At 42.8% G+C, this 23,075-nt stretch overlaps 1 protein-coding gene across 1 annotated transcript in view; it reads left to right on the forward strand.

Annotated features, from left to right (window-relative positions):
* Positions 1-403: 403 nt before the first annotated feature.
* The window catches only part of QPCT (glutaminyl-peptide cyclotransferase), a 28,449-nt gene continuing 5,777 nt past the window's right edge, over positions 404-23,075 (forward strand). Inside the window, exons 1-4 of the mRNA XM_082672682.1 lie at positions 404-583; positions 8,990-9,136; positions 15,500-15,778; positions 21,000-21,176. Coding sequence (XP_082528808.1) covers positions 464-583; positions 8,990-9,136; positions 15,500-15,778; positions 21,000-21,176 — 723 coding nt within the window. The 5' untranslated portion in view covers positions 404-463. The remainder of the gene's footprint in view (positions 584-8,989; positions 9,137-15,499; positions 15,779-20,999; positions 21,177-23,075) is intronic.

A 23,075-nucleotide genomic window follows, 5' to 3' on the forward strand; every position in this document is an offset into this window, starting at 1 on the left:
AGGGCAGTGGCTGGTACAGAAGTATCCGGTAAATATCGATCCCTGGCCACCCCTTCTTAATGAGCCGTAGGAAAATAATTCTTAACCTCACAGGGTTTGATGAACCCTCCCTCCCCTTTCTATTCCCAGTCATGGCAGTGGAGATCATAAAAATGCTTCCTCCATGTCTCTTCCCTCCTTCCTTTCTTCCTCTCCTAGACAAGGAAGTGGCCGTCTCTGTTCCCATGGATTCGGAAGCTTGTGCCTCTCAGGACAGCCCAGACCCCGGGTTGCTAAGGTGGTGGGTGGTGGTGGAGAGCTGCGGCTTCGGCCTGCGCAGCGCAGTGGGGCGGCGACCGGGAGGCGATGGGGAGGCGGGCGCAGTCGACCCAAGGGTGGAGAAGGGGGAAGGCGAAGGACGCGCGTTCCCGGGCTCGTGACCGCCGGCGGCTCGGGGAACCGGCGCTCAGAGAGCCCAGGAGAGATGGCAGGCGGCGGGGACCTGCGCGTCATGGACACCCTCCGCCTGCTGCTGCTGGTGGCCGCCCTGCCCCTGGTGTCCCGGGGTGTCAGTCGGGGAGCGGCAGACTGGACCCAGGAGAAGGTGAGGGGCTGCTGCTGGGCGATTGTACCTGGGAGGCTCTTGCGGGTGCGGGGACTCAAAAGTCCCGTGACCCCCACCTAGGTAGGATGGGAGGCGGGGCAGAGCCGAAGTCCCCGGCCCCTGCGCCCCGAGGAGTCGGGGCTCTGCGTCCTCGCTGGCCGCGGGGATGCTTTGGAGATGCCACGGGAGCTGGGTGATGTCACCGGCCTCCGCTCGGCTGCGGTCGGATGCGGGTACTGATAGGCACAGGAAGTGTGACTTGCCTGCGGTGGCGGAGCCGGGAGGTGAGGGTGCATCGCCGCGCCGCCGCCCGCTCGGGACACGCGAGGCCAGCGGTCTCTGCGCTCCTGGCCGCCGGGGTGCTGGCCGCGTCTGGCGGTGTGCCCACCGCTCCCTCGCCGCGGCATCCAAGGAAGCCCTCCCGACGTTGAGGTCTCCATGCAGTCTCAGCACGGTCCTGTCACTGTCAGTCTGTTTTAGATTTTTAAGCGGATCAGCTCCGAACGAAGGAGCTTAACTGGAGACATGCTTTACTTTAAATAAATATATATATATATATATTTCTCAAAAGACAGTAAAATGCAATTGTCAGAGAAATGTATAGAGTTGGAGATTTCACATGAGGAACTTAGGATAAAAGTGATTGGCAAGTTCCCTTTGTGTGAAGTATATAGGTTCACAATTATTTCCCTTTCTTGTGTAACAGTTTTGAAATCCTGAAATTGCTAGGGACTTAAGCAAAGGTTAATGGTATTGGAGTAAATGGTATACTTTTAAAGATACTAAGAAAAGCAGCAATGTAAAGGGATATAAACTTTGACAGTGTTGTTGAACAGATCTTTTAAATGCTTACAGTCTGCCAGTATTGATTCGCAGCTTGGAAATCCAGGACGTAAGGTGAATGCATAGGCCCTCTCATGGTCCACATGCGTCTCCTGCCCAGCCACAGGCGATGTGTATGAATAGCCCACTTCAGCTCCCTGGGTGACACTTACAGCTTCACCATTCGAGGGCCACAACATGCCCCACTTACACATGGACACCACTAGCCATAGGGAACCTGGGGAGGATGAGGGTAGTCAACCCAAGAATAACTTCATTATAAGAAAAGCTTCCTTTGCTGTGCAAAAGCTTTTAAGTTTAATTGGGTCCCATTTGTTTATTTTTGTTTTTATTTCCATCACTATGGAGAACAGTATGGAGGTTCCTTAAAAAGCTACAAATAGAACTACCATAAGACCCAGCAATCCCACTATTGGGCACATACCCTGAGAAAAACCGTAATTCAAAAAGGGACATGAACCACAATGTTCATTGCAGCACTGTTTACAATAGCCAGGACGTGAAAGCAACCTAAGTGTTCATCAATAGATGAATAGATAAAGAAGATGTGGCACATATATACAATGGAATATTACTCAGCCATAAAAAGGAACGAAACTGAGTTATTTGTAGTGAGGTGGATGGACCTAGAGTCTCATACAGAGTGAAGTAAGTCAAAGAGAAAAACAAATACTGTATGCTAATGCATATATATATGGATCTAAAAAAAAAAAAGGTACTGTTGAACCTAGTGGCAGGGCAGGAATAAAGACAAACGTAGAGAATGGACTTGAGGACATGGTGTGGGGGGGCGGAGGGGGGAAGCTGGGGCGAAGTGAGAGTAGCATCGACATATATACACTACCTAATGTAAAACAGTTAGCTAGTGGGAAGCAGCCGCATAGCACAGGGAGATCAGCTCCGTGCTTTGCGATGACCTAGAGGGGTGGGATAGGGAGGGTGGGAGGGAGGCTCAAGAGGGAGGGGATATGGGGACATATGTATGCATATGGCTGATTCACTTTGTTGTACAACAGAAACTAACACAGTATTGTGAAGCAATTGTACTACAATAAAGATCTATTAAAAAAATAAATCAGCAAAATCTTAGCAAAAAGAAAAAGAAAGAAAAGCTTCCCATGGGGATTCAGCACAGACTTAAATCTTCTCCTTCCTGACCAGAAATTGGGAAGGGGCATTAACTACCGAAATGTGGAGCCGCCAAATGTGTCTATGATACGTGGACATGAATGGAACTAAATGAGGTGGGGACTGTTTGAGGGACCTGCTCTGAAGGGATCATCTACAGGCAGGATGTATTTGTGGGTGGGAGAAGGTGCTGGATTCTTACAATGTTTTAAATGAATGAGACTAACTTTTGAGAAATGTCTTTTAAAGCATGCATCCCTTTTATATTTAAGAAACTTCTGATCGCTTTTCTATTGGGAAATTGTTTCCTTTAAAGTGATGCAAGCTAAAGAAGCAAATGACAAAATCAACCATGACAATTCCTGATTTCTGGTTCCCCCTGCCCTCCCTTACTCTCCAGGCTTTCATAAAGTCTTCCAGATGTCACGTACAGTTTGAAGCCTGGGAAATGAATTAATCCACACTAAAATACATGCCTTCCTGCTCTGAATGGCATTTAGCTATTTTAGTCACGTGGGGTGTGCCCTTGGCACACTGGTCTGCCGAAAGGTGAGGTGTGGTAAAGGAAGCATTGATTTTGAAATCCATTTTCTTTGCTTTGAAACAAAGGTGTGTCTCTAACAGTGGGATCTAATATGTAAGAACAGTTCAACCCTAATTTTTGGTTGTGTTTAGAAGACCGTGATTTGCTTATTTGAAACTTGTAAACATTGTTTTCCAAAGAAGTAATATTATAAGTTGTTAGATTCACAGGTGGGCCCACAGGTATATATTTAGGGGCATTGGCATCTGGGTACCAGGATTCTATATATAAGCATCTGACTTGAATCTCACTGTGCCTCTGTGAGGAGGGTACGTTCATCCCCAATTTACAGATGAGGAAACTTGACCACCATTACAGCAGCGAACTGAAGAGCCCTCATCTTTCTTTAGTTTAACTATCCCTTTATTATTGGATAGTTAGGTTGTTTCCAAACTTTATTATAAAGCTGGGACCCAACATATTTTAATTGGTAGAATTTTCCTTTATTATTTGAGTCATATTGAGGGTGGAGGGACAGATTTTTTGAACAGAGGAACCTTGAACAGGAAAGTTGGCCTCACCTAAAAGTCCTCCTCCAGGGTAGTTCTGGAGGACAATTACTGCTCTCACAGCATTTCACATTCTTCTGCTTCTGGAGCCACATATATTCTAGAAAATCTTAGGGTTCCCCTCCTCCATGGTTCGAAAAGTTCTTAGCCATCTACCCCTCTACCCATCATGATTCTTATGAATCATGAAGCAGCAATGGAGACTCCAAGGAAGGGACAGGGGGCCAGTGGTAGCCTGGGTATTGGTGGCAGAGGGATAAAGAAAATGTGCCATTTTTGAGCTTCTACCATCTGGCAGGTAAGTACTATGACATCCATTATACAGATAAGGAAACTTTTCCTAGTCACAGCTAGTAAGTGAGGGAGCTGCGATTTGGCCCTAAATTGTTGTTTTCAAAGCCTGCACTACTTTGCTTTTAGATAGAGGGCTGCTAGCCTTTAAAGAAGACAGAACTTTATCTTATTCACTTCCCAACTGTTCCACGACTGCATTTGTAATATCAGTGGCATCTGACACAGAAAGAGTTCAGTAAATGCTGGCTGGGTTGAATTTGCCGTAGACACAGGTGTTAATCTGAGTGCTGTCTGGGAGACGCTCATATGGGATGGAAACTAGAATTGAATTGGCTATGCTTCTGTAATGTTCTCCCTTTAATTCAATGGTTTGGGACCTCAAATCCCTCTGCAAGCTGGGCCAGCTCTACAAATTATGTAATTAAACTCCTCTTTGGCCTGGCACCATGTGATTAGTCCAGAGGAGATGCTGTAGGATATCTGGGTCACACTTTTTTAGCTGAAAGATTCTTGTCACCCAGAGCAGACTTATTGTCCTTTCTGCCTGGATGAAAGACAAGGCAGGGGCTGTAATAGAGACTCATTCCTCTGAGAATGCCTGTCCCAATAGAAAATTGCCTACATGCCTTTTAACTGAAATAAACCTAGAATAATTGGGGGTTGGCATTTAACATTGGGCTCAACATAGTTTTGCCTCATTTGTTTACTCTCCTCACGCCCAGCCCACACTTTCTTTCCAGGTTTCCCCTCTTCCTCCTTCCTCTCAGCCCCACATAGATGTTTAGATTTATTGGGTTCTGAGAGTTAGCCTCCACAAAAATAGAATGGATGCCATTTAGTTTGGAAAAAGCGAATGCTTTTCCATTCAGGGCTTTAATAAATATCAATAGAAAGGCTTAAGTAATTAACTGAATGTGACTGTTTCCCCTTCTCTATCCATCACTGACTGGGAAGCTTTTGATCTCTGTGATTTCACAGGGGCATCTTTATTCCCAGGGAGGCAGGGTGAAGGAGGGCACTTTACTGAAGTATGTTCATTAAGTGGGTGAGCCCAGGAGATTGAGGATCAACACAGGTCAGTGTCTGTACTCAGGCGCACTGATGGGCCTGTCTGCTGAGCTTACCCTTTATGCATCCATTAAGCATTTTTTGGTGCTATTTGTCAACTGTGTTTCATCCACGATATCTGTTACAGGTAGAGATGCTGGAGGGTTATTTATTTTGTTCCCATTTTTTCTTAAATCTCTTAAGAACTCTTTCAAGCCTCCATAAATCACCTATTTATATATCTATCTTCTTCCTCCCCGTCCTTATTTCCCAACATCTCGGGGCTCACGGGAATTTCCTTGGCCTCCTGTTTGGCCCACCAGTTGTTGGACTGTACCCTGCAGGCCTGCAAGCCTTGTAGTTGCCTAGTTTCAAGGCCAGAGAAAGAGCCCGGTGACAGTGATAGAGACATCAATGATTTATTGGACAGGGGGATCTTACATGTCCAAAACAAAGGGTCCTGGAGTGACACTCCACCCCACTGGGCAGGTGGGCAGTGCGGCGGGGGGAGGTCATGGCAGCAATCTTTAATATAAATTGCCCATTTACACATCAGCTTGATTTCCTTTCACTGTGGACATGGAGTGAAGGACCACAGTGACCAGGTAGGTTCTGGGATGGAGTAATAGATAGTGCATAGAAAAGGAGCCCCTGGCCAAACAGCCTTTGACACAACAGTGCTTGATTGTCACAATGACTACTGGGCCAACTCAACTCTAAATCATCACAAGCATCGACTCTCAGAAATTCAAAAAGAACAAAGCCCACCAACATTGACCCACAGCACTTCCTGGCCCTTTGCAGCAGGCAGCCACTTGTCTTTCCTGACTTTATAATTTCTGTTCATTCAACTGATTTGGTATATATGATGGCAAACATGCCCATTTTACTTTATTATTATGTAAACATAATCTTAGTGAAGTTGAACTATTTTAGAAAAATAGTTCATCTGTCGATTCCACATTTGATGAATTCATCCAGTATTTATTGAGTGTGCCACGTGAGCTGGGTACTGTGTGGTTCTGGGGAGAGAGTGGAAAGTAAGAGAGATAGTTCCTGTCCTCCTGGAGTTGCCTCTTGCATGAAATCAGACATTAAACAAGTAAACACACAAGGCCTCTGGGCTACGACCCGAAATGAGCAGGAGTTAGCCAGGTGAAGAGGAAGGGGAAAGCCTTCAAGGTAGAAGGCACCACAAGGCAAAGGCCCCAGGAGGCCTGAGCCTCACACTGCTTTGGGTCCTGGAAGGATGCCAGGTGACTGAAGCATGGTGAACCCGGGTGGGGGCGGGGTGGGGTGGGGTGGGGGGTGAATGGCCCTGCATGGGGCTTGTGAGGCAGCAGGAGAGACCGGAGGCTCTTGTTGGCCCGTATTAAGTAATAATTAACCATGTAAGTTTTCCACTTCTTGCCTCCATTCTCTTTTCACTTCTCACATTTCTATTGTTGTCTTTTAGCTCCTTCTTCCTTCTCAAAGTGCTGTTTGAGAGTTAACAGGAGGACTTAGATCTGAGGTACCAAGGAGTTTAAAGGCTGCAGCAACAAATTTACTAAGGAAATATATTTTAAAATGTATTACCAGTAAATAAACACAAACCTTGAGATGTTCCAGATACAGCATTGGTACATTGTGTTTAACAGTGGAAGTTCACAGACAGTGTAGGAAGGCAGAGGAGAACTAGCATGGGATGGGGAGTCTACAGGGCCAGGATCCTTTCTCTCGAACTTACCTGTAACTCTCCTACAACCTTGGGAAAATCAGTTGGTTTCTCTGACTCAGTTTCCACTGACAGAAAGCAAAGAGATTGGATGATAATCATCTCTCAGTGGCCTTTCCAGCTTGGAATTCTATCCCTCTTAATGTTTGATAGACGGTAATAGAACTAATAAAACTTTCCAAATAGTTACTGAGGCAATTTATATGTATTAGCTCAATTATAATTACCCGAGGAAGTAGGTGTTATTACCTCCCTTTTACAGATGAGAATGTTAAGCCTTAATAAGGTTAAGTAACCTGGCCAGCTAGTAAGTGGTGGGGAGTTGAGTTGAGAGGCTGAGTTGAAGGGGGGCTGCCTGGACCCACAGCTCACGCTCTTTGCATAATACCTGAGAGTGACGCTGAAGCATAGCAAAGTGTAGATGGGTATAAGTAATTAGGCAACAAGCATTCTCTAATTCCACAGTGTCCCATGGAGTGAAGATAGCCATGTGGTAACTTAGACATAGTCAATTTACACAGGTCTTGGAAAAAGCTGTAAAGTAGACAGGGCTCCCCTGAGCTCTGTTTTGCATTCCAAAGAATTTATGTTACCTTCAACATTCCCCTTAGGGAAGAAATCCTCTGATCAACGAATCACACTGATCCCTATGGGGAGGAGTAACACATTCCATCATTGAGTACCTGATAAACATGTAATGAATGGGCGCTTCCCTGGTGGTGTAGTGGTTGAGAATCCGCCTGCCGATGCAGGGGACACGGATTAGTGCCCTGGACTGGGAAGATCCCACGTGCCGCGGAGCAGCTGGGCCCGTGAGCCATGCCCGCTGGGCCTGAGCGTCCGGAGCCTGTGCTCCTTAACGGAAGAGGCCACAGCAGTGAGAGGCCCGTGTACCACAAAAAAACCCCAAAAAAACAAACATGTAATGAATGAATGATTCATCATTACTCGTATCACATGTAAAGTCATATCCAAAATACAAATTTGAATGTTATGTTTGTTCAGCTGCTTAAATTAAGGTTCACTTAATTAATATATAAGTGTACCAAAGAGTGTGAGCATTAATAGAATATTAAAATAATTTTCACTGAAGGCAAAAGGTGTACTATTTAGTGGGTTATAGAATCATCAAGCTCTGGCTGAAAACAATTGCAGCAATCATCTAGGTTAGTGCTATTCAATAGCAATATATAATGTGAAGCACATATATAATTTAAAATCTTCTAGTAGCTCTATTAAAAAAGTAAAAGGCGATAGGTGAAACCAATTTTAATACTATATTTTATTTAACTCAATATATCAAAAATTTTCATTTCAACGTGTAATCACTATAAAAATTATTAGCGAGATATTTTCCATTTTTTTCATGCTAGGTCTTTGAAATTCAATATGTGTATTTACACACATTGACTGTCTACATTTCAAGAGCTTAATGGGCACATGTGGCTTGTGGCTACCACATTGGACAGTGTAGATTTAGCTCAAATTCCTTTATTGGTATTTTGAGGGGAATGAGAATTTAAGGGACCTGCCCAAGGTCATCCAACCTATAAATGGCAGCCAGAAACTTTGAATCTAGTTTCAAAGTTTCTAGATTCAAACTTTGAATCTTTTTTCAAAAAAAAAAAGACCTGAGGCTTAAGTATGCAAATTAACTCGCTCAAGGTTGTACACGTAGCAGTGATGAGGCCAGAACCTGGACTGGTATCTGCTTGACCTCTCCATCCAATCCCTGGAGAGTGGTAGCAGGGAGAGACCAGCTCTGTGGTGTGTGCTTACAAATGTGTCCAGCTCTGTATCTTCTCAGGCCCGGGTCGGAGAGTGAGGTTCATACCACTCATTTCACCCCAAGAATATACTTATTCTGTAACACCTCACTGGCTTTTATAAAACAATTATGCTAACAAATTATATTGTTTTTTGGCTGTAGTTTTTGAAATATTAAGTTTTCTTAAGACTAGGATATCAATTGTTATTTGTAAACCTTAGTTTTACAAAGCAATTGTACAAAAGTTATTAAAATTACACAGGCTATAAGTGTTAAATATTAATTCTCAGGTTCAAAGCATTATATTAATTCTGTTTTAAAAACAAGCCACCAAAACAGTTCTAGATCTAAGAGGCCAATTTTAAAGTTGAGTAGTTTAATTTACTTTGTATAACGTAAGAGCTATCCCTTTATTTTGAGGTTCAAAGCGAATATTTTACAATTGCAAGTGTCTCAGGATAAGTCTTAAACATATTATGAAATGATAGCCAGTTAAATAATTTTATTTGATCCTCAGAATTATCACCAACCAGCCCTTTTGAATGTATCATCTCTTCGACAAGTTGCAGAAGGCACCAGTATTTCTGAAATGTGGCAAAATGACTTACTACCGTTGCTGATTGAGCGATATCCCGGATCCCCTGGAAGCTATGCTGCTCGCCAGGTGAGAAAACAGCACACAAACCTGAAGGCTGTCGAACACTTTGTTTTCACATGAGAGATAACATTATGCCTGAAGTGCCGAGTTGTCTGATATTCAGATCTGTCATCTCATCTTTTTCACTAAAATAAGCACCCAGAAAACCAAACAACTGAGAGCAAATATCTGTTCTGAATTAAAAGTTGCATGTTAACCTAAATCAATTTATGTGTGAAATCTCTGTCTGGGGTGCAACATCAGACAGGGTACTAAGTACTCAACTCTTGATCATTTCTATGACACAACCCCAGGTACCCAACCGAGTTTTCTTGGACCCTAAACACCCAATATCAACAGGCTTGGACATTTCTTTCTTAACGGCTCTGGGTCAAGAGTGAGTTATTGTCCTAACAAACCTTTATTCCCCTTTGGGAAATTGTATTCTCCCAGGAGGGAGAGTCAAGATCAGTGATAAGCTACTCTGTCCAGTACAATGCTTCTCAGGCTTCTGACTCTGGCCCATGGTAAACAAATATATATATTTTACGTTTTATACACACAAACATAGAGTTAACTGATACAAAAGTTTCATGAAAAATACTCCTATTACCTGCAATCTACCCTGATATTAATTCTATTTTACTATTTATTATTATGATTTTTTAAAAGCCGGTCATGACCCACTAATCTGTTTTCAAGGCACACTGATTTGCACACTGCAGTTTGAAAGGCACTGCTATAGAGGGTAGATTAAGCCATAAGGTGGGCTAGACCTGAATGTCTCTCTGTCTCCTTAGTGTCAGTCCTCTTAAGCAATTTGAAACCCCAGCTCTGAATGACTATTTTTTCAAAGTAGCCCCATTTTAAGGGGCAGCTTGGGAAGGAATGGGGTGAGGCTGGCCTCTCATATCCTCCTCTGAGAGTAGTCCACCTGCCCTAACACTTCAGGCAAATACCTTGGCACTCTGCTGCTGTGACAGAGTGACACCTGCAAGTCCTGGCAGCACAGCTGGTGGGCTCTTCCTCTCTATCCAGTATTTGGCTTCTGCTTTTCAAGTTGAGCCCAGATGCCATTGTCTGTTGCCCCGTTAGCCTCTTGTCTTCTATCCAAACAGCTCTTGCTTCCCCTAAGGACTTAGGTGGCAGAGACCCAAAGAGCACCTCAGTTCTTTCTAAGCTCTAGGCAGAGTGAGGAATAATACTGATGATGGCTGATGTTCATCTGGCACTTTTTTCAGGTCAGCCACTTTACAGAGGTCTTTGCATGGATCGTCTCATTCCGTCCACACAATAATTGTGGGTACAGTTGTTCTCCCAGTGCTACAGATTTAAAAAGACCTGAGGGGGCTACTGTGGTGGCGCAGTGGTTAGGAATCCGCCCGCCAGTGCAGGAGACATGGGTTCAAGCCCTGGTCTGGGAAGATCTCACATGCCACAGAGCAAATAAGCCCGTGTGCCACAACTACTGAGCCTGCGCTCTAGAACCCGCGAGCCACAACTACTGAAGCCCGTGCACCTAGAGCCCGTGCTCCACAGAGAAGCCACAACAATAAGCCTGCGCACCACAACGAAGAGTAGCCCCTGCTCGCCGCGAATAGAGAAAAACCTACATGCAGCAACGAACACCCAATGCAGCCAAAAATAAATAAAATTAAAAAAAAAAAAAAGACCTGAGGCTTAAGTATGCAAATTAACTCGCTCAAGGTTGTACACGTAGCAGTGATGAGGCCAGAACCTGGACTGGTATCTGCTTGACCTCTCCATCCAATCCCTGGAGAGTGGTAGCAGGGAGAGACCAGCTCTGTGGTGTGTGCTTACAAATGTGTCCAGCTCTGTATCTTCTCAGGCCTGGGTCGGAGAGTGAGGTGCATACCACTCATTTCAGTGACCTCCCCTGGGCCTCGTCTCCCAAGCATTTTCTAAAAGAAGTTCAGGGCACTTACTGGGTCTTCCCCAAATCCTCAGTTCCTCATTAGAAAAAATCTAGGTCTGTAGTGCTCACTTATCTCCACTTTTTTCATTTCCCGGTACCATTTGCTCAGAAGGCCAAGTATATACTGAGAAATGTATGTGCATACTTCAGACCTGAGGTTCCTTGCCTGTGACCTCTAGAAAGCCATAAAGACAACAAATATTGCTATTTGATCTTTAACGTCAACAGAATAGATTTCACAAACAATACACATAGGTTCTGTCGTGGTTTAAAAAATTCATATTCATTTAAAAGTGTTACGGAATCCATAATAACATCTTCCATGTCATGTGGGGTGGAGGCAAGTGAGAAATTTATTGACGGTGCTTTGGAATGTGCTGGGAGTAGCTGCTGGGCTACCTGCACATGGGCTGGCTGACAAAGTAGTAGTCCTAACAGGATGGTTGGGTTAGAAATCCCACTTAAGAGATTTGATTTTATAATTTTGGGGAAAGAAAATTACCATGAGTTTTAGGAGAGCTGTCCCCTAAGCTGTGGAAGATAAATGGTTCCCTCTTTTGAAGATGAGGTAGATGACACTGAGTTATTATGAGGGAACTACACTTAATGGCTTTAATTTGACTAGGATCAGTACCTTTTACTCTGAACTACATTTTGACAAGAATGGTGGAAAATTATTTTTTTCTCCTAAGGCATTTTTGAGCACTAGATCAGATGTTTTATAATTCATAGAGTTTCAGGGTTATAATTAAAGAAGACTCTAAAATCTAAAAAAAGTGTGGACTTGATATAAAATTGGTTAGTGATTTAACTTTTATCAGTTATCAATAAAGATGTGCATTGCTATGAATTCCCTTTCAGAAGATAATATGGGAACAATATCCCATAGTCTGCATTTTTATTGTCTCCGATCAATGGGCCTAAAGCTGCCTGTTGGATTTTTAGAATATTTTTATTAGAGAAGATACTTTATTTGTAAATTTAATACTTTGACAGTATTAATTTTTAGAGGATTTCAGTGATTTCTAGCTGAGAGAGGAATAAAAAATAAATTTAAAAAATCAGGGTGGTAAAGTCTCACTAAGGAGCAAGCCAGAAACTTTGTCTAAAAGAGGCAAGCTAGAAACTTGGTGGTTAAAATCCCCTATGTCCAGTGCATCTGAGTAGCTAAAGCTGGGCTTCTTCGTTGAAAGGTATGTGTATCCCTGAATGGAGGGCTCTGGGTGGAGGGCCTTCAGCTTGGAGCCTGAGAGACTAATATATGGTCCTCGCAAGAGGGAGGAGGACCCTGAAGTCCCCAGTGGCAGGGTTCAGCATCCAGACAGTGGTCTGTTTTCAGACTTATTGCAAATATCACAGGATCTGCTTCCTCCAAACAAATCTGCTCTACTAATGACAGTGTTTCTCAGAACTTGGAAATGAGAATGTAAGTTTAATTAATTTGACCCAGGATCATTCACCAGTGTTAACCTAAAATCCCCTGGGGCCTTCCTCCCCAGGAAGTAGAATGCCATGTTTACTTTTATCTTTCTCTCTCTTCCTCTCTGTCTCTCCACTCCCACTCTTGGCCTGTCTCTGTCTCTCTCTCCTTGTCTCCCCCTCTATTTTCATATCCTTTTCTTTGTCTCTCTTTTCAATCTCCATCTCTCTCTGTCTCAATCTATCCATCTCTCTTTGTCTCTTTTCTGCCTTCTCTATTTAAAAAGATAGATGTATAGAAATCCAAAATACAGTCTGTATTTCTAAACTGCATTTTAGCATGCCTGGTAGGCAGAGGCTTTTGCTACCTGTAGTTAGAGAAGCACAGCTGCTTTATGCCCTCTCATAGCCAAGCACTCCCTGTTTAGGGGCACTCTAGTGAGAAGAGCAGTAGCTTCTGGAGCCTACTCTAGAGAATTATAGTGGGAACTTGCAGACTAAGTCAGCAAGCCAAAAGCTCAACTGTAAGGGATATTGGTGACCTAATTAGATTATGCAGCCAATTTGATTGTTTATAAAGAAATTAGTTGCTAAGATAAATAAAAATATTTATACTAAATAAAAAATGTTAGTTCAGGCAGAACTCTTTTTGGGGGCATTTGCTGATGCTTTTGTGGATTTTAGTGTCAACACAGATATCAGAAATTATGGCCAAAACCTGTTCACTGGATGAGGAATGAGTTTGTGTGTGAGACTTCAGCTGAGCAAAGCTAACAGATATATCTTTTAAAATCCCAGTTCATTTTGTAAGCATGCAGGCAGCTATTGGTATTGAACACATTTTATGGAGCAGCTCATCATCTGGATACCAGATGTTCTGGCGGATGTGCTTTTTATTTTTTTTTAAGATTGACCCCTTTTATGGAAAAATATCTTTTCACCAAAGTCTGAGGATAACTTATTTTCAAATTCTCTGGAAAACTTGTCTTAGATGCAGTGATTTCTCTCTAGTCAAACTATTAATGTTCCATATCATATAATTTTATATAATCTCATTGAGAATAACTTATTTGTTATAATCAACCCATATTTACCGATAGCCTACTGTGTACAAAGCTCAGTGCTAAGAATTGTGGAGAATAACAAAATAAATGAGATATGAGTGATAATTTCAAAAAGGTTCTAAAGTTTTAAAAATTATTTTTATATGAAAAGGCAACCTGTAAATGTGTAATAGAAAAGGTAAGGTACTGTGTATACATGCTCTTTAGGCCAAAGTCCACCTCCTGACAGAGAGCAAGGAGTGAATATCTGGGAAACTGTTTGTTTATTTGGCTTTTGCAGGGCTGACTGTAGAAGCACTGTCCTCCCTCTGGCTTAGTTTTCCTCTTCCTGGAAGCTTCCTGCCCCAGTTGTTCCAAGGCCCTTGCCTACGTGTCATGTCACATTAGTTAGGGCAGGTCACACAAGACTTGGCTAGGCTAGAAAGTCGTGCGTGGAGGGGAATCTCCCATTCTTTTCCAGTCATTATAAGTTATTTGTTTATCACCTCAAGGTCCATCCCCACTGGATGTTCATTGTGGAACAAACTGCCGGATGTGTTGACGGTTAGTTTGTTGTGTGACTTAAAAATAATTTTTTAAGGCAACTCACAAAAATCTGTATAATATTTCAAAATGAAATAAATGGAACATAGTGAGGAAAATAAAGCAAAGGGAAAATAAAGATAGGAAAGGGCAAATGGAACAGCAATGAACTCACCTGTAGCTTTTCACACCACAAACTCTAGATTCTTTTTATTTTTTTAATAAATTTATTTATTTTATTTATTTTTGACTGCATTGGGTTTTTTTTGCTGTGTGCGGGCTTTCTCTAGTTGTGGCGAGCAGGGGCTACTCTTCACTGCGGTGCGCGGGCTTCTCGTTACGGTGGCTTCTCTTGTTGTGTAGCACCAGCTCTAGGTGCATGGGCTTCAGTAGTTGTGGCACGCAGGCTCAGTAGTTGTGGCTCACGGGCTCAGCTGATCCGCAGCATGTGGGATCTTCCCGGACCAGGGCTTGAACCTGTGTCCCCTGCATTGGCAGGCGGATTCTTAGCCACTGTGCCACCAGGGTAGCCCTAGATTCTTTAAGAAGACACCTCCAGTCCCTGAAGTGGTGTTTCTTTTCCATCTGCTGTTTTTCCCTGTCAGTCACCATGTTGCTCACAAAGCCCAAGATGACCAGGAGAGATGGGAAAATAGATTCTTCCTTATTTTCACCAGCGTTTGCAGTGGGTCTGGACCTGCCTGGAATGCAAAGGGAAAACTGCTTGATATGTCATTATGGTTCAGAGTTGCTTATTGATTATTAGAGCGGGCAGAACCTCAAATATCCCCCAACCATCCCCTTGTAACGGGACTCTCTGTGAATTATCCTTAACAGGTGAGCATTAGTATTTTTTGTTAGTGTTTGTTACATTATGAAATATTTGCTGACTGGGGGCACATACTAAGTGCTTCGGACAAAAAGAGCTGCCATGTGCAGTTCTCACCCTCAAAGAGCTTAGAGTAGAAGTTATGACCTGTACGACCCACCTAGTATATCTAATTTCTCAAACCTGTCTTGTTATCCTCCTAGAAATATTAAAAGTGGGCTTTAATATATACTGAACTGGAGCTCCCTCTCCTGATGTGCAGAGATGTCCATGATACACTGTTAAGTGAGAGGGGCAAGGAGCAGAGCAAATATAGAGTAGGATTCTATTCTTATAAGAATATACATCCCTCGGCCAAATATACATGTTTGAGTGCTAGTACATGTTTGTATAAATAGGAGAAAGGTGTGGAAAGATATACAGCAGACTCTTAACATTGGTAATATTAACAGTTGGTTGAGTTGGATTGGCAGGGGGAGGTTAAGGGAGAGGGAGATGATTAGCTTTTCCTTTAAACATCCTTGCTTCACATAATAAGCATGGATTGCATTTTTAGCTTGAAAGGCATTACATAAAATTTAACTGTCTAGAGCTGAAATTTTGTTTTTTGTTTTGATCAGCACATCATGCAGAGAATTCAGAGACTTCAAGCTGACTGGGTCTTGGAAGTGGATACCTTCTTGAGTCAGACACCCTATGGGTACCGGTCTTTCTCAAATATTATCAGCACCCTCAATCCCACTGCTAAACGACACTTGGTCCTCTCCTGTCACTATGACTCCAAGTATTTTCCTCATTGGGACAACAGAGTGTTTGTGGGAGCCACTGATTCAGCTGTGCCGTGTGCGATGATACTGGAACTTGCCCGGGCCGTAGACAAGCAACTCCATTCGTTGAAGGTATCTGTTTCCCTCTTGTAGATTCCTGAGATAAAACGTGTTAGCAGTAATTCAGAGTGAATTCTAGAATCCTTGGGTGAGTGAGAAAGCCATTTAGAAGTGTAGACTTTCTGTACAATTTGTACTAATTTGTTGCAAAATGAAATGAAGTTGAAATAATATTAATTGGAAGATTATATTATTTAAAATGTTGGGCTTCCCTGGTGGCGCAGTGGTTGAGAGTTCGCCTGCCGATGCAGGGAACACGGGTTCGTGCCCCGGTCCGGGAGGATCCCACGTGCCGCGGAGCGGCTGGGCCCGTGAGCCATGGCCGCTGAGCCTGCGCGTCCGGAGCCTGTGCTCCGCAACGGGAGAGGCCGCAACAGTGAGAAGCCCGCGTAATGCAAAAAAAAAAAAAAAAAGTAAAATGTCCACCATGGGCAATAAGTACATGACAGTATATTCATTGATTGGCACTTGATTCCTTAGTTATGAATACATATCAAATTAAAAAAAAATTTTCTTTTTTTTTTTGCAAAAAATGAAGAAGGTGGAAGGTTGGTACAGGCATGTGTAGGAGAATTATGTTTATTTCTTCTTGTTTATATAGTCATGGAACATCACAGCCTTCTATACTGAGATGTGGCGGCCTTGAGTCAAGGAGGGAGTTTCTGCTAGTGGTTCTGAAGTAGACAGTGGGTAATTCAGACACATCAAGATGAAAAGCATGAAGCAGAAATGTATTATTGTTATTATCTGTGAATCTTGGCTCAATTTTATGCAGCATAGCAGAGCTTTTGTTACATTCTCAGCTCAGAATACTTCTGGGACTCTCAGATGTTATTTCAGTCTCTGTGTTCTTACATGTATATTGAAAAAAAGTGCTAAGCTAGATGAAGACACTTTGTTCAGATATCACTCATAACCAAGTAAACACAACAAAGCAGAAACAAAAAACTTTGTTCGCAGGCAACAAATACCTTTTTTTCCCCTCAAAGCTTTATGAAGGGGCCAGCTTTTGATACAAGGGGGGTAAAGAAGTAAAAGATTTATCTTGTAATGGAAGTAATAGAGATATTTGGTTCTATTTTTGCTTTAGATGCTGAACTTGAAGAAAGCAAGAATTGTTTATAACCTCTCAGTATCCTTTTCACTGTTTTTTCATTTTGTTTTGTTTTCTGAACCTTCTATAATGTCTTTGTCCCATGCTCTGTCCTGCTTTTAACTAGCATCCTTTCCCAGCAATTGGGTGAGAGAGTTCAGAAGCTGATATAAAAGGTTAATTTTTCGTATTTGCATTTCTAGTGTAGGGACATGAAGTGAGGCGAAGTATGACTTAAAGACACAATCTGTGTGGTGGGCTCACAATCTCTTGGTGAGCTCCTTTACCTTTTTCCATGTAATTCACACCTGCTTTTGGTGAACAGAAATAGAAAGGACTGAATGAGTTGTGGAGTGGGGATCTCCATTAACAAAATACACATACATTCTTTTAATTATCTTTTCTAATAGAGGTAAGCAGTGATGTGGACAATTAAAAATAAAGACTGGTTTTGAATGCAAACTTTGAGAGTATCAGTTTTATTCTTCCAGTTGTACTTTAACTAGATTTGTATTAAGGACATATTTTATGTCCTTCAGCTGTCATGGGTTGGGTAAGGGGTGGAAGAATGTGACCTGGGAGAAGACTGGATAGGAGACTGGATGATGGTTCCAATTCTTTGCAGTCTTCCTCCTCTAGCAATAAGATTGTAATTATACATTCACCTCTTTTGTCTTGTAACTTTGCTGTGCCCTCCCACTTTAGCAGGTGGTACTTCCTCATTTCTTGTCTCTGGAGTTGGTTATTTGACTTGCCTTGGCCAATGGGATGCTAGTAGATGACACAAACAGAGGTTGGAAATGTGCTTGTGCAATTGGACTTGCTCTGTCATGTCTTTGCCATCGTCATGGGGAGACCGTGCCTTGGCTGGCCTGCCAGTCCCAGGAGGCGGCTAAGAGGCTTGTGGAGCAGAGCCAAGCTAGATGACTGCAGGGTGAAGCAGAGCTTCTCCAGCCTAGACCAGTTGTCCCCAGTTGACCTGCAGACCCCACAGAACTCATGATTGTTGTTTTAGGCCACTGAGTTACACCTTAGTGTTGTGACATTAGCTGATACAGCCTTGGTTGGGGAAAGACTGCAGGTAACATACTGACCCTGTTAACACTGGTTACTAGGCGTTTGTCATATTGCCAGGAAGAATGACTAGAAGAAAATCTAGCCGTGCAGATTTTCTAGCTCCGAGATACTAGGCTGAGTTATTAGAAGTTGAAGGCCACAGTTATTTTTCTGCCAATCCTAAAAAGAAGTAAAAAGAGCAAGTTGCCTCACAGGACTCAGAGTAATTGTCCAGAACGGTCTATGCCTATCTAAATGAAATGGTGCTAAGAGAAGAGAATGAAAGGAAGTCATTGCACTGAACACTGGAGTCGCCAAGCTGTTGACATTTCTGAGGCACCCGAACCTTCAAGCTTGCCGAATATGAAGACTGCCTCCTTTTGCTTCTGCCCTGGGCATGAACAGAATGTCTCCGGTCCCAAGCAGCCTTATTCTGCCCTGGTGTTCTGTTTGATTTGGAATTAGAACTTTGGAACCAGTCAAGGCCCTTTAGACAACTGGAAACTTAGACTGTCTCCACTAATGTATGCACTATACACGTGTTGCCAGTGAGACAATCTGTTTCATTACTGAGTTCTTATTAAACCCTGAAAGCATATATAGTATACAGATAGACACATCCTGTGCTTAGTACTGTCAGGAGCTATGAGAGACTCAAAATACAATAAACTGTCCTTTTCTTGGGGCCTAATTAAGGAGTAATATTAAGACAATTGAAATGATTACCATGCAAAGATAACTTACTTTTCACTTGATAAAGACATTTTCCTCCTTCTGATGAAATCACCCTAAAACAATCAAGAAAAATTCCATCTTTGAAGAATCCAGTGAACATCTGGAAACCACCATATGAAGACAGAAGGTGAATGGAGAAAAGGCAGACGACATATCAGAGTAGAGAGACGTCACATTCCCCAGAGGGGAAAAAGGAAGCCAGTGGTCCCCTGAAAAATCCTGACTGCCTCAGGGATGGGAGGGGACAGTAAGGAAGGCAGAAGTGAGGCAGAGGGCAGAGGAGGAGAGTGTTTTAAGTCTGTATAAGGAGTACTTAGGTATATAAGATTTCTACCCCACAGCTGGCAGGTAGGTATTCCACCTGTACCCTTGTAGGAGATGACACGATATTTTTCTGGAGAAATTGAACCAGGGAAGTTCTGGATGTTGGGACATCAGATATAAAGGAGGGCAGTAATGATGTGCCTCATGGAAATCAATGAGATTAGGGGAAAGACTACACACTGAGCAGTGAGATTCCCTAGCCTTCCCTCACTTCCAGCACGAGAAAGACAGCGGCTAGCTCACACCCATCAGACAGGAACCTGGAGGATCCTTCTCTGGAGAATGTGAACCACCTCATAGAAAAGACCCACAGACAGTGACATTTGGGGATCCTCAGTGAAAACACTCACTGGGCATCAGATTGCCCTGCAGTGGAGCCAACCAATCTGTGTCTCTAATCAGTGTTTTAGTATCTTATTGTTTAATGCAAATGAACACAAAGGATGATCAGATATTTGAGGGCCATCTCCAGCATGAAAGAAAGAAAACAAAACAAATAATACAAGTTGAAAAATGAACTCAGAAGAAATAGTGTACAGGAGCAGAAAATAACTTAAAGAACACTATTTTAATATCCTTAGAGAGATAAGAGGAGAAGTGTTATCCATAACAGATTAAGGAAACATCAGATTCAGTTCCTCCAGCGGGAGCACATTCCCCAGTACTGCACAGGGGCGGAGAGAGCAAATGGTGGTGTATTTTTCTTCATCCATGTTCAGCTGCCTGAGTGCAGGCACAAAGCAGGCAGAGAGTTGGACTTAATATTATGTTTTTGCCATGTGAGTTTGACCAAGGCAGAGAGAGGCACAGGAGTTGAGTGTGTACGCAGGGAGCAATTAGAATGATTGACTCTGGAATTTAAGCTGAATATATAGTGAAGTGAGGACATCATAAGGGTAAAGGAAAGACTGGGAAAAGGTGAACATTTCAAAAGATTATGGATTCCAATGGGGTTGAAGGATTGTGAGGATAGGGTACCAGAAGAACTAATCTGAAAGGTGAGAGTTGTTGTCAGACAGTGGAAAGTATAAAATCAATCAGAATCCTACTCACCCTTCTAAGTTCCACTCAAATGCTGTCTCTTTCATGAAGTCTTCCTTGACACTCCAAGGATTCCACTTCTCAATCTATCCAATTTCCAGAGGAGTTTTGTGTTACATTTGTGACCCTTGGTACATTTTGCCATACCCGTGTATTTGTTTCATCTTTCCCTAACCCAACTGAAGTGTAGGTTCCTCTGAGGAAGAGGCTGTAATTACCATTCTTTGTATCTCTGTTGCATTCCAAGGGCAGATTCTTGAACCTAGACTCAGTACAACATTGCAGACTTACATAAGGTGAGAAGCAAGAAAGATTTGCGTTGTTTCAGGTTGGATTCCCTGGGAGGTGCACTCTGACGTGGAGGTTAGCCTTTCAATCACATAGTAGGGAGTGGCCTTGGCTCACCACCTGTGGCAGGGAGGGGAAAGAAATGGGAGTAGGCAGAGGGAGAAGCCGGGCTGCCATGCAGGTTCAACAACAGCCTCAGTCAACCCCTGGGGAGCTCTGGAGGTAGCATGGCCCTTTAGAGAGCCCCCAGCACCTGCTTAGGCCAGTCATTGGACGTAGGAACCCCCATGGCTGAGCCAGTCCTTAAAGGGACAAACAACTGAAGGCCTTCTGCGGACACCTCTACTGGCAACAGGGACAACGCACCCTTCTGAAAGGGACCTGGGTGTTGTGTCACAGTGTCTGCCACTGCAGTTCCATAGTTCCATAGTTCTCTAAGGAGTCAGAAAAAAGTGTAAGACTTCTCTTTTCAGAGGGAGTGAAGAAGGTGAGATTTCTGTGGCTGAAGACTGTGGGACCCGTGATGATTTTCAGAGAGGAAATGGTGCAAAATAAATTTTGGCATATTTTCACTTGCTTTGGCTTCTTCCTTTTCTTCACGGCACATCTGTCTTTTTGTCCAGTTAACAGGAAAGCGTGCTATTTTTTAGTTCTCATATTTTTGCTCTTTTTCTACTGTTTATTTTTTTAAATCAGAATATTTCAGACTCGAAGCCAGATCTCTCACTCCAGCTAATTTTCTTTGATGGAGAAGAGGCTTTTCTTCACTGGTCTCCTCAAGATTCTCTGTATGGGTCTCGGCACTTAGCTTCCAAGATGGCATCAACTGCACATCCACCTGGAGCGAGGGACACCAACCAATTGCACGGCATGGTGAGTCCAGGTAATTTTCACGGTGCTGCAGCTACAGACTCTGCTTCAAAGGAAGCCTGTGGCAGGGAGGGGAAGCCAATTAAAGACCTAAAAATGCCAAGGCATTCTTGGAGCAGAGTGTTTATAATAGAACATTTTTTTGGCAGGCGTTGGGTTTTTGAGGAATCCCAGAGCTAAAAAAGAATGATTCTAGGTTAGAAGTTATGTTTGACTGAGCTCAATTAAAATGATGTAAAAATTCAGAATAAAGAAACATCAGATTCATTTCAGTCCCACGGGAGCACATTCCCCCACTAAATATTAGAGGTGGAGAGAGCAAATCCCATCTTTGAGGCCTCTGTCAAGCCAGAGGAGGCTGGGGTCTTGGGAAATGGAGTAAGAGTGGAACGTAGTATGGGGATGAGAGTGAAGAATTTCCTCGGTGGCTTCAAAGCATTATAGTGACTCCAAGTGTGTACAGGACATTTTGATGTGTCAGTTTTGATGTGGTGTTTTGGCATGGTGGTGGACACATTTCAGTGCTGCCTTAAAACCCTGCTCCTATTACCAAGTAATGGGTGCAACTTATGGCCCCTTACTCATCCCCCATTCTGACCCCACAGCCCATACCTAGTCCCTTACTCCACCTTTGAATTTCCTTCCTATTCTGGCTCTCTTCCCATATTTGACTCACTCAGTATTTGAGTCCTCACTAACCGCAGCATGGAACCCCTGAGACTTCATTCTTCCCTGTGACTCCATCCATCCCTGGCCCTCACCCTACCTGTGAACTGATAGCCTGTTTCTAACCCTCTCCGTTCATCCCTGTCCTTTGCCCTATCACTGACCTTCACCCTATGAGTCCAAATGGCCACATTCAATGTCCTCTGTGAATCCAGCACATCTCATGTTGGCTTTCTCTCTGTCCCGTTGCCCACTGGCAGCTCATAAGGGGTTAGGAGAACATAACTGGTACCTCATTTAATCACTTTTGCTCAAGTGGCTAAAAAGGGTTCAGAGGAGAAGAGAGCTGATTGATCGGCAGGAGGAACAAAGTTATTTGTTTACCAGTCCAAATATATGAATCCATAGTGATAGTTAGACCATTTTTTTCCCCCAGAAACAAACTCTTAGGCGCTTATCCAACCTTATGAATATACTCCTATTTCAAACAAGCCTATTTTTTCCCAGTGAATATATTTAATCATCATTCATGAGTTAGTAGATACTATGTCTTTAGAGTCATATAGACTCTGAAAATATTTATCTATTGCATGTCAGGATCAATGCTAGATATTTACCCATACCTTACCTCACGTATATAAATCAGGAGTTCTTAATCTGGGGTTAGTCTTCAGGGAGTCCTCAAGCCTGCTGATGCTTTATGGCTCAAATAAGTTAAGAAACACTGGTTTATTATAGAGGCTTATAGCCAGAAAGGACCTTTAGTGATCAGCGAGCTTGAGCTTCTTGTTTGATAGAAAAGGAAATGGATATCCAGGGACTAAGCTCATAGAGCTTCTAGTCAAGGAAATTTTCTTATATGCTGCTTTAAGGAATAAATAGTTACTATCCAAATGCTCTCCTTTGGCAGCTGTGTTATGATAGACTGGGGATAAAATGGCTAATTAGAATGGAATAGAAGATCAGACAGGCTTGCATGCCTACCTGAAAATAAAGCAAATGTATTCTTTTTTTTTCTTATGAAATATTTATCCAAATGTCCTCCTTCTAATTTATCCTTAGTGATATCCTTCTGGGGTTACAGACAAAAAGAATCTACAATTTGCCATTTGTCCACATTGCATAAGCAAGATTTAAAAATTTTCCCCAAAGGATTCACTTACAATGTTATTAAACCTTTTGTTCATTTATACAGCTCCGCGTTTTATTCTCAGTTATTAAAGTGCAGTTAGTTTT

The sequence above is a fragment of the Grampus griseus genome, assembly GCF_964374135.1.
Source record: "Grampus griseus genome assembly, chromosome: 15".
Lineage (NCBI taxonomy): Eukaryota > Metazoa > Chordata > Mammalia > Artiodactyla > Delphinidae > Grampus > Grampus griseus.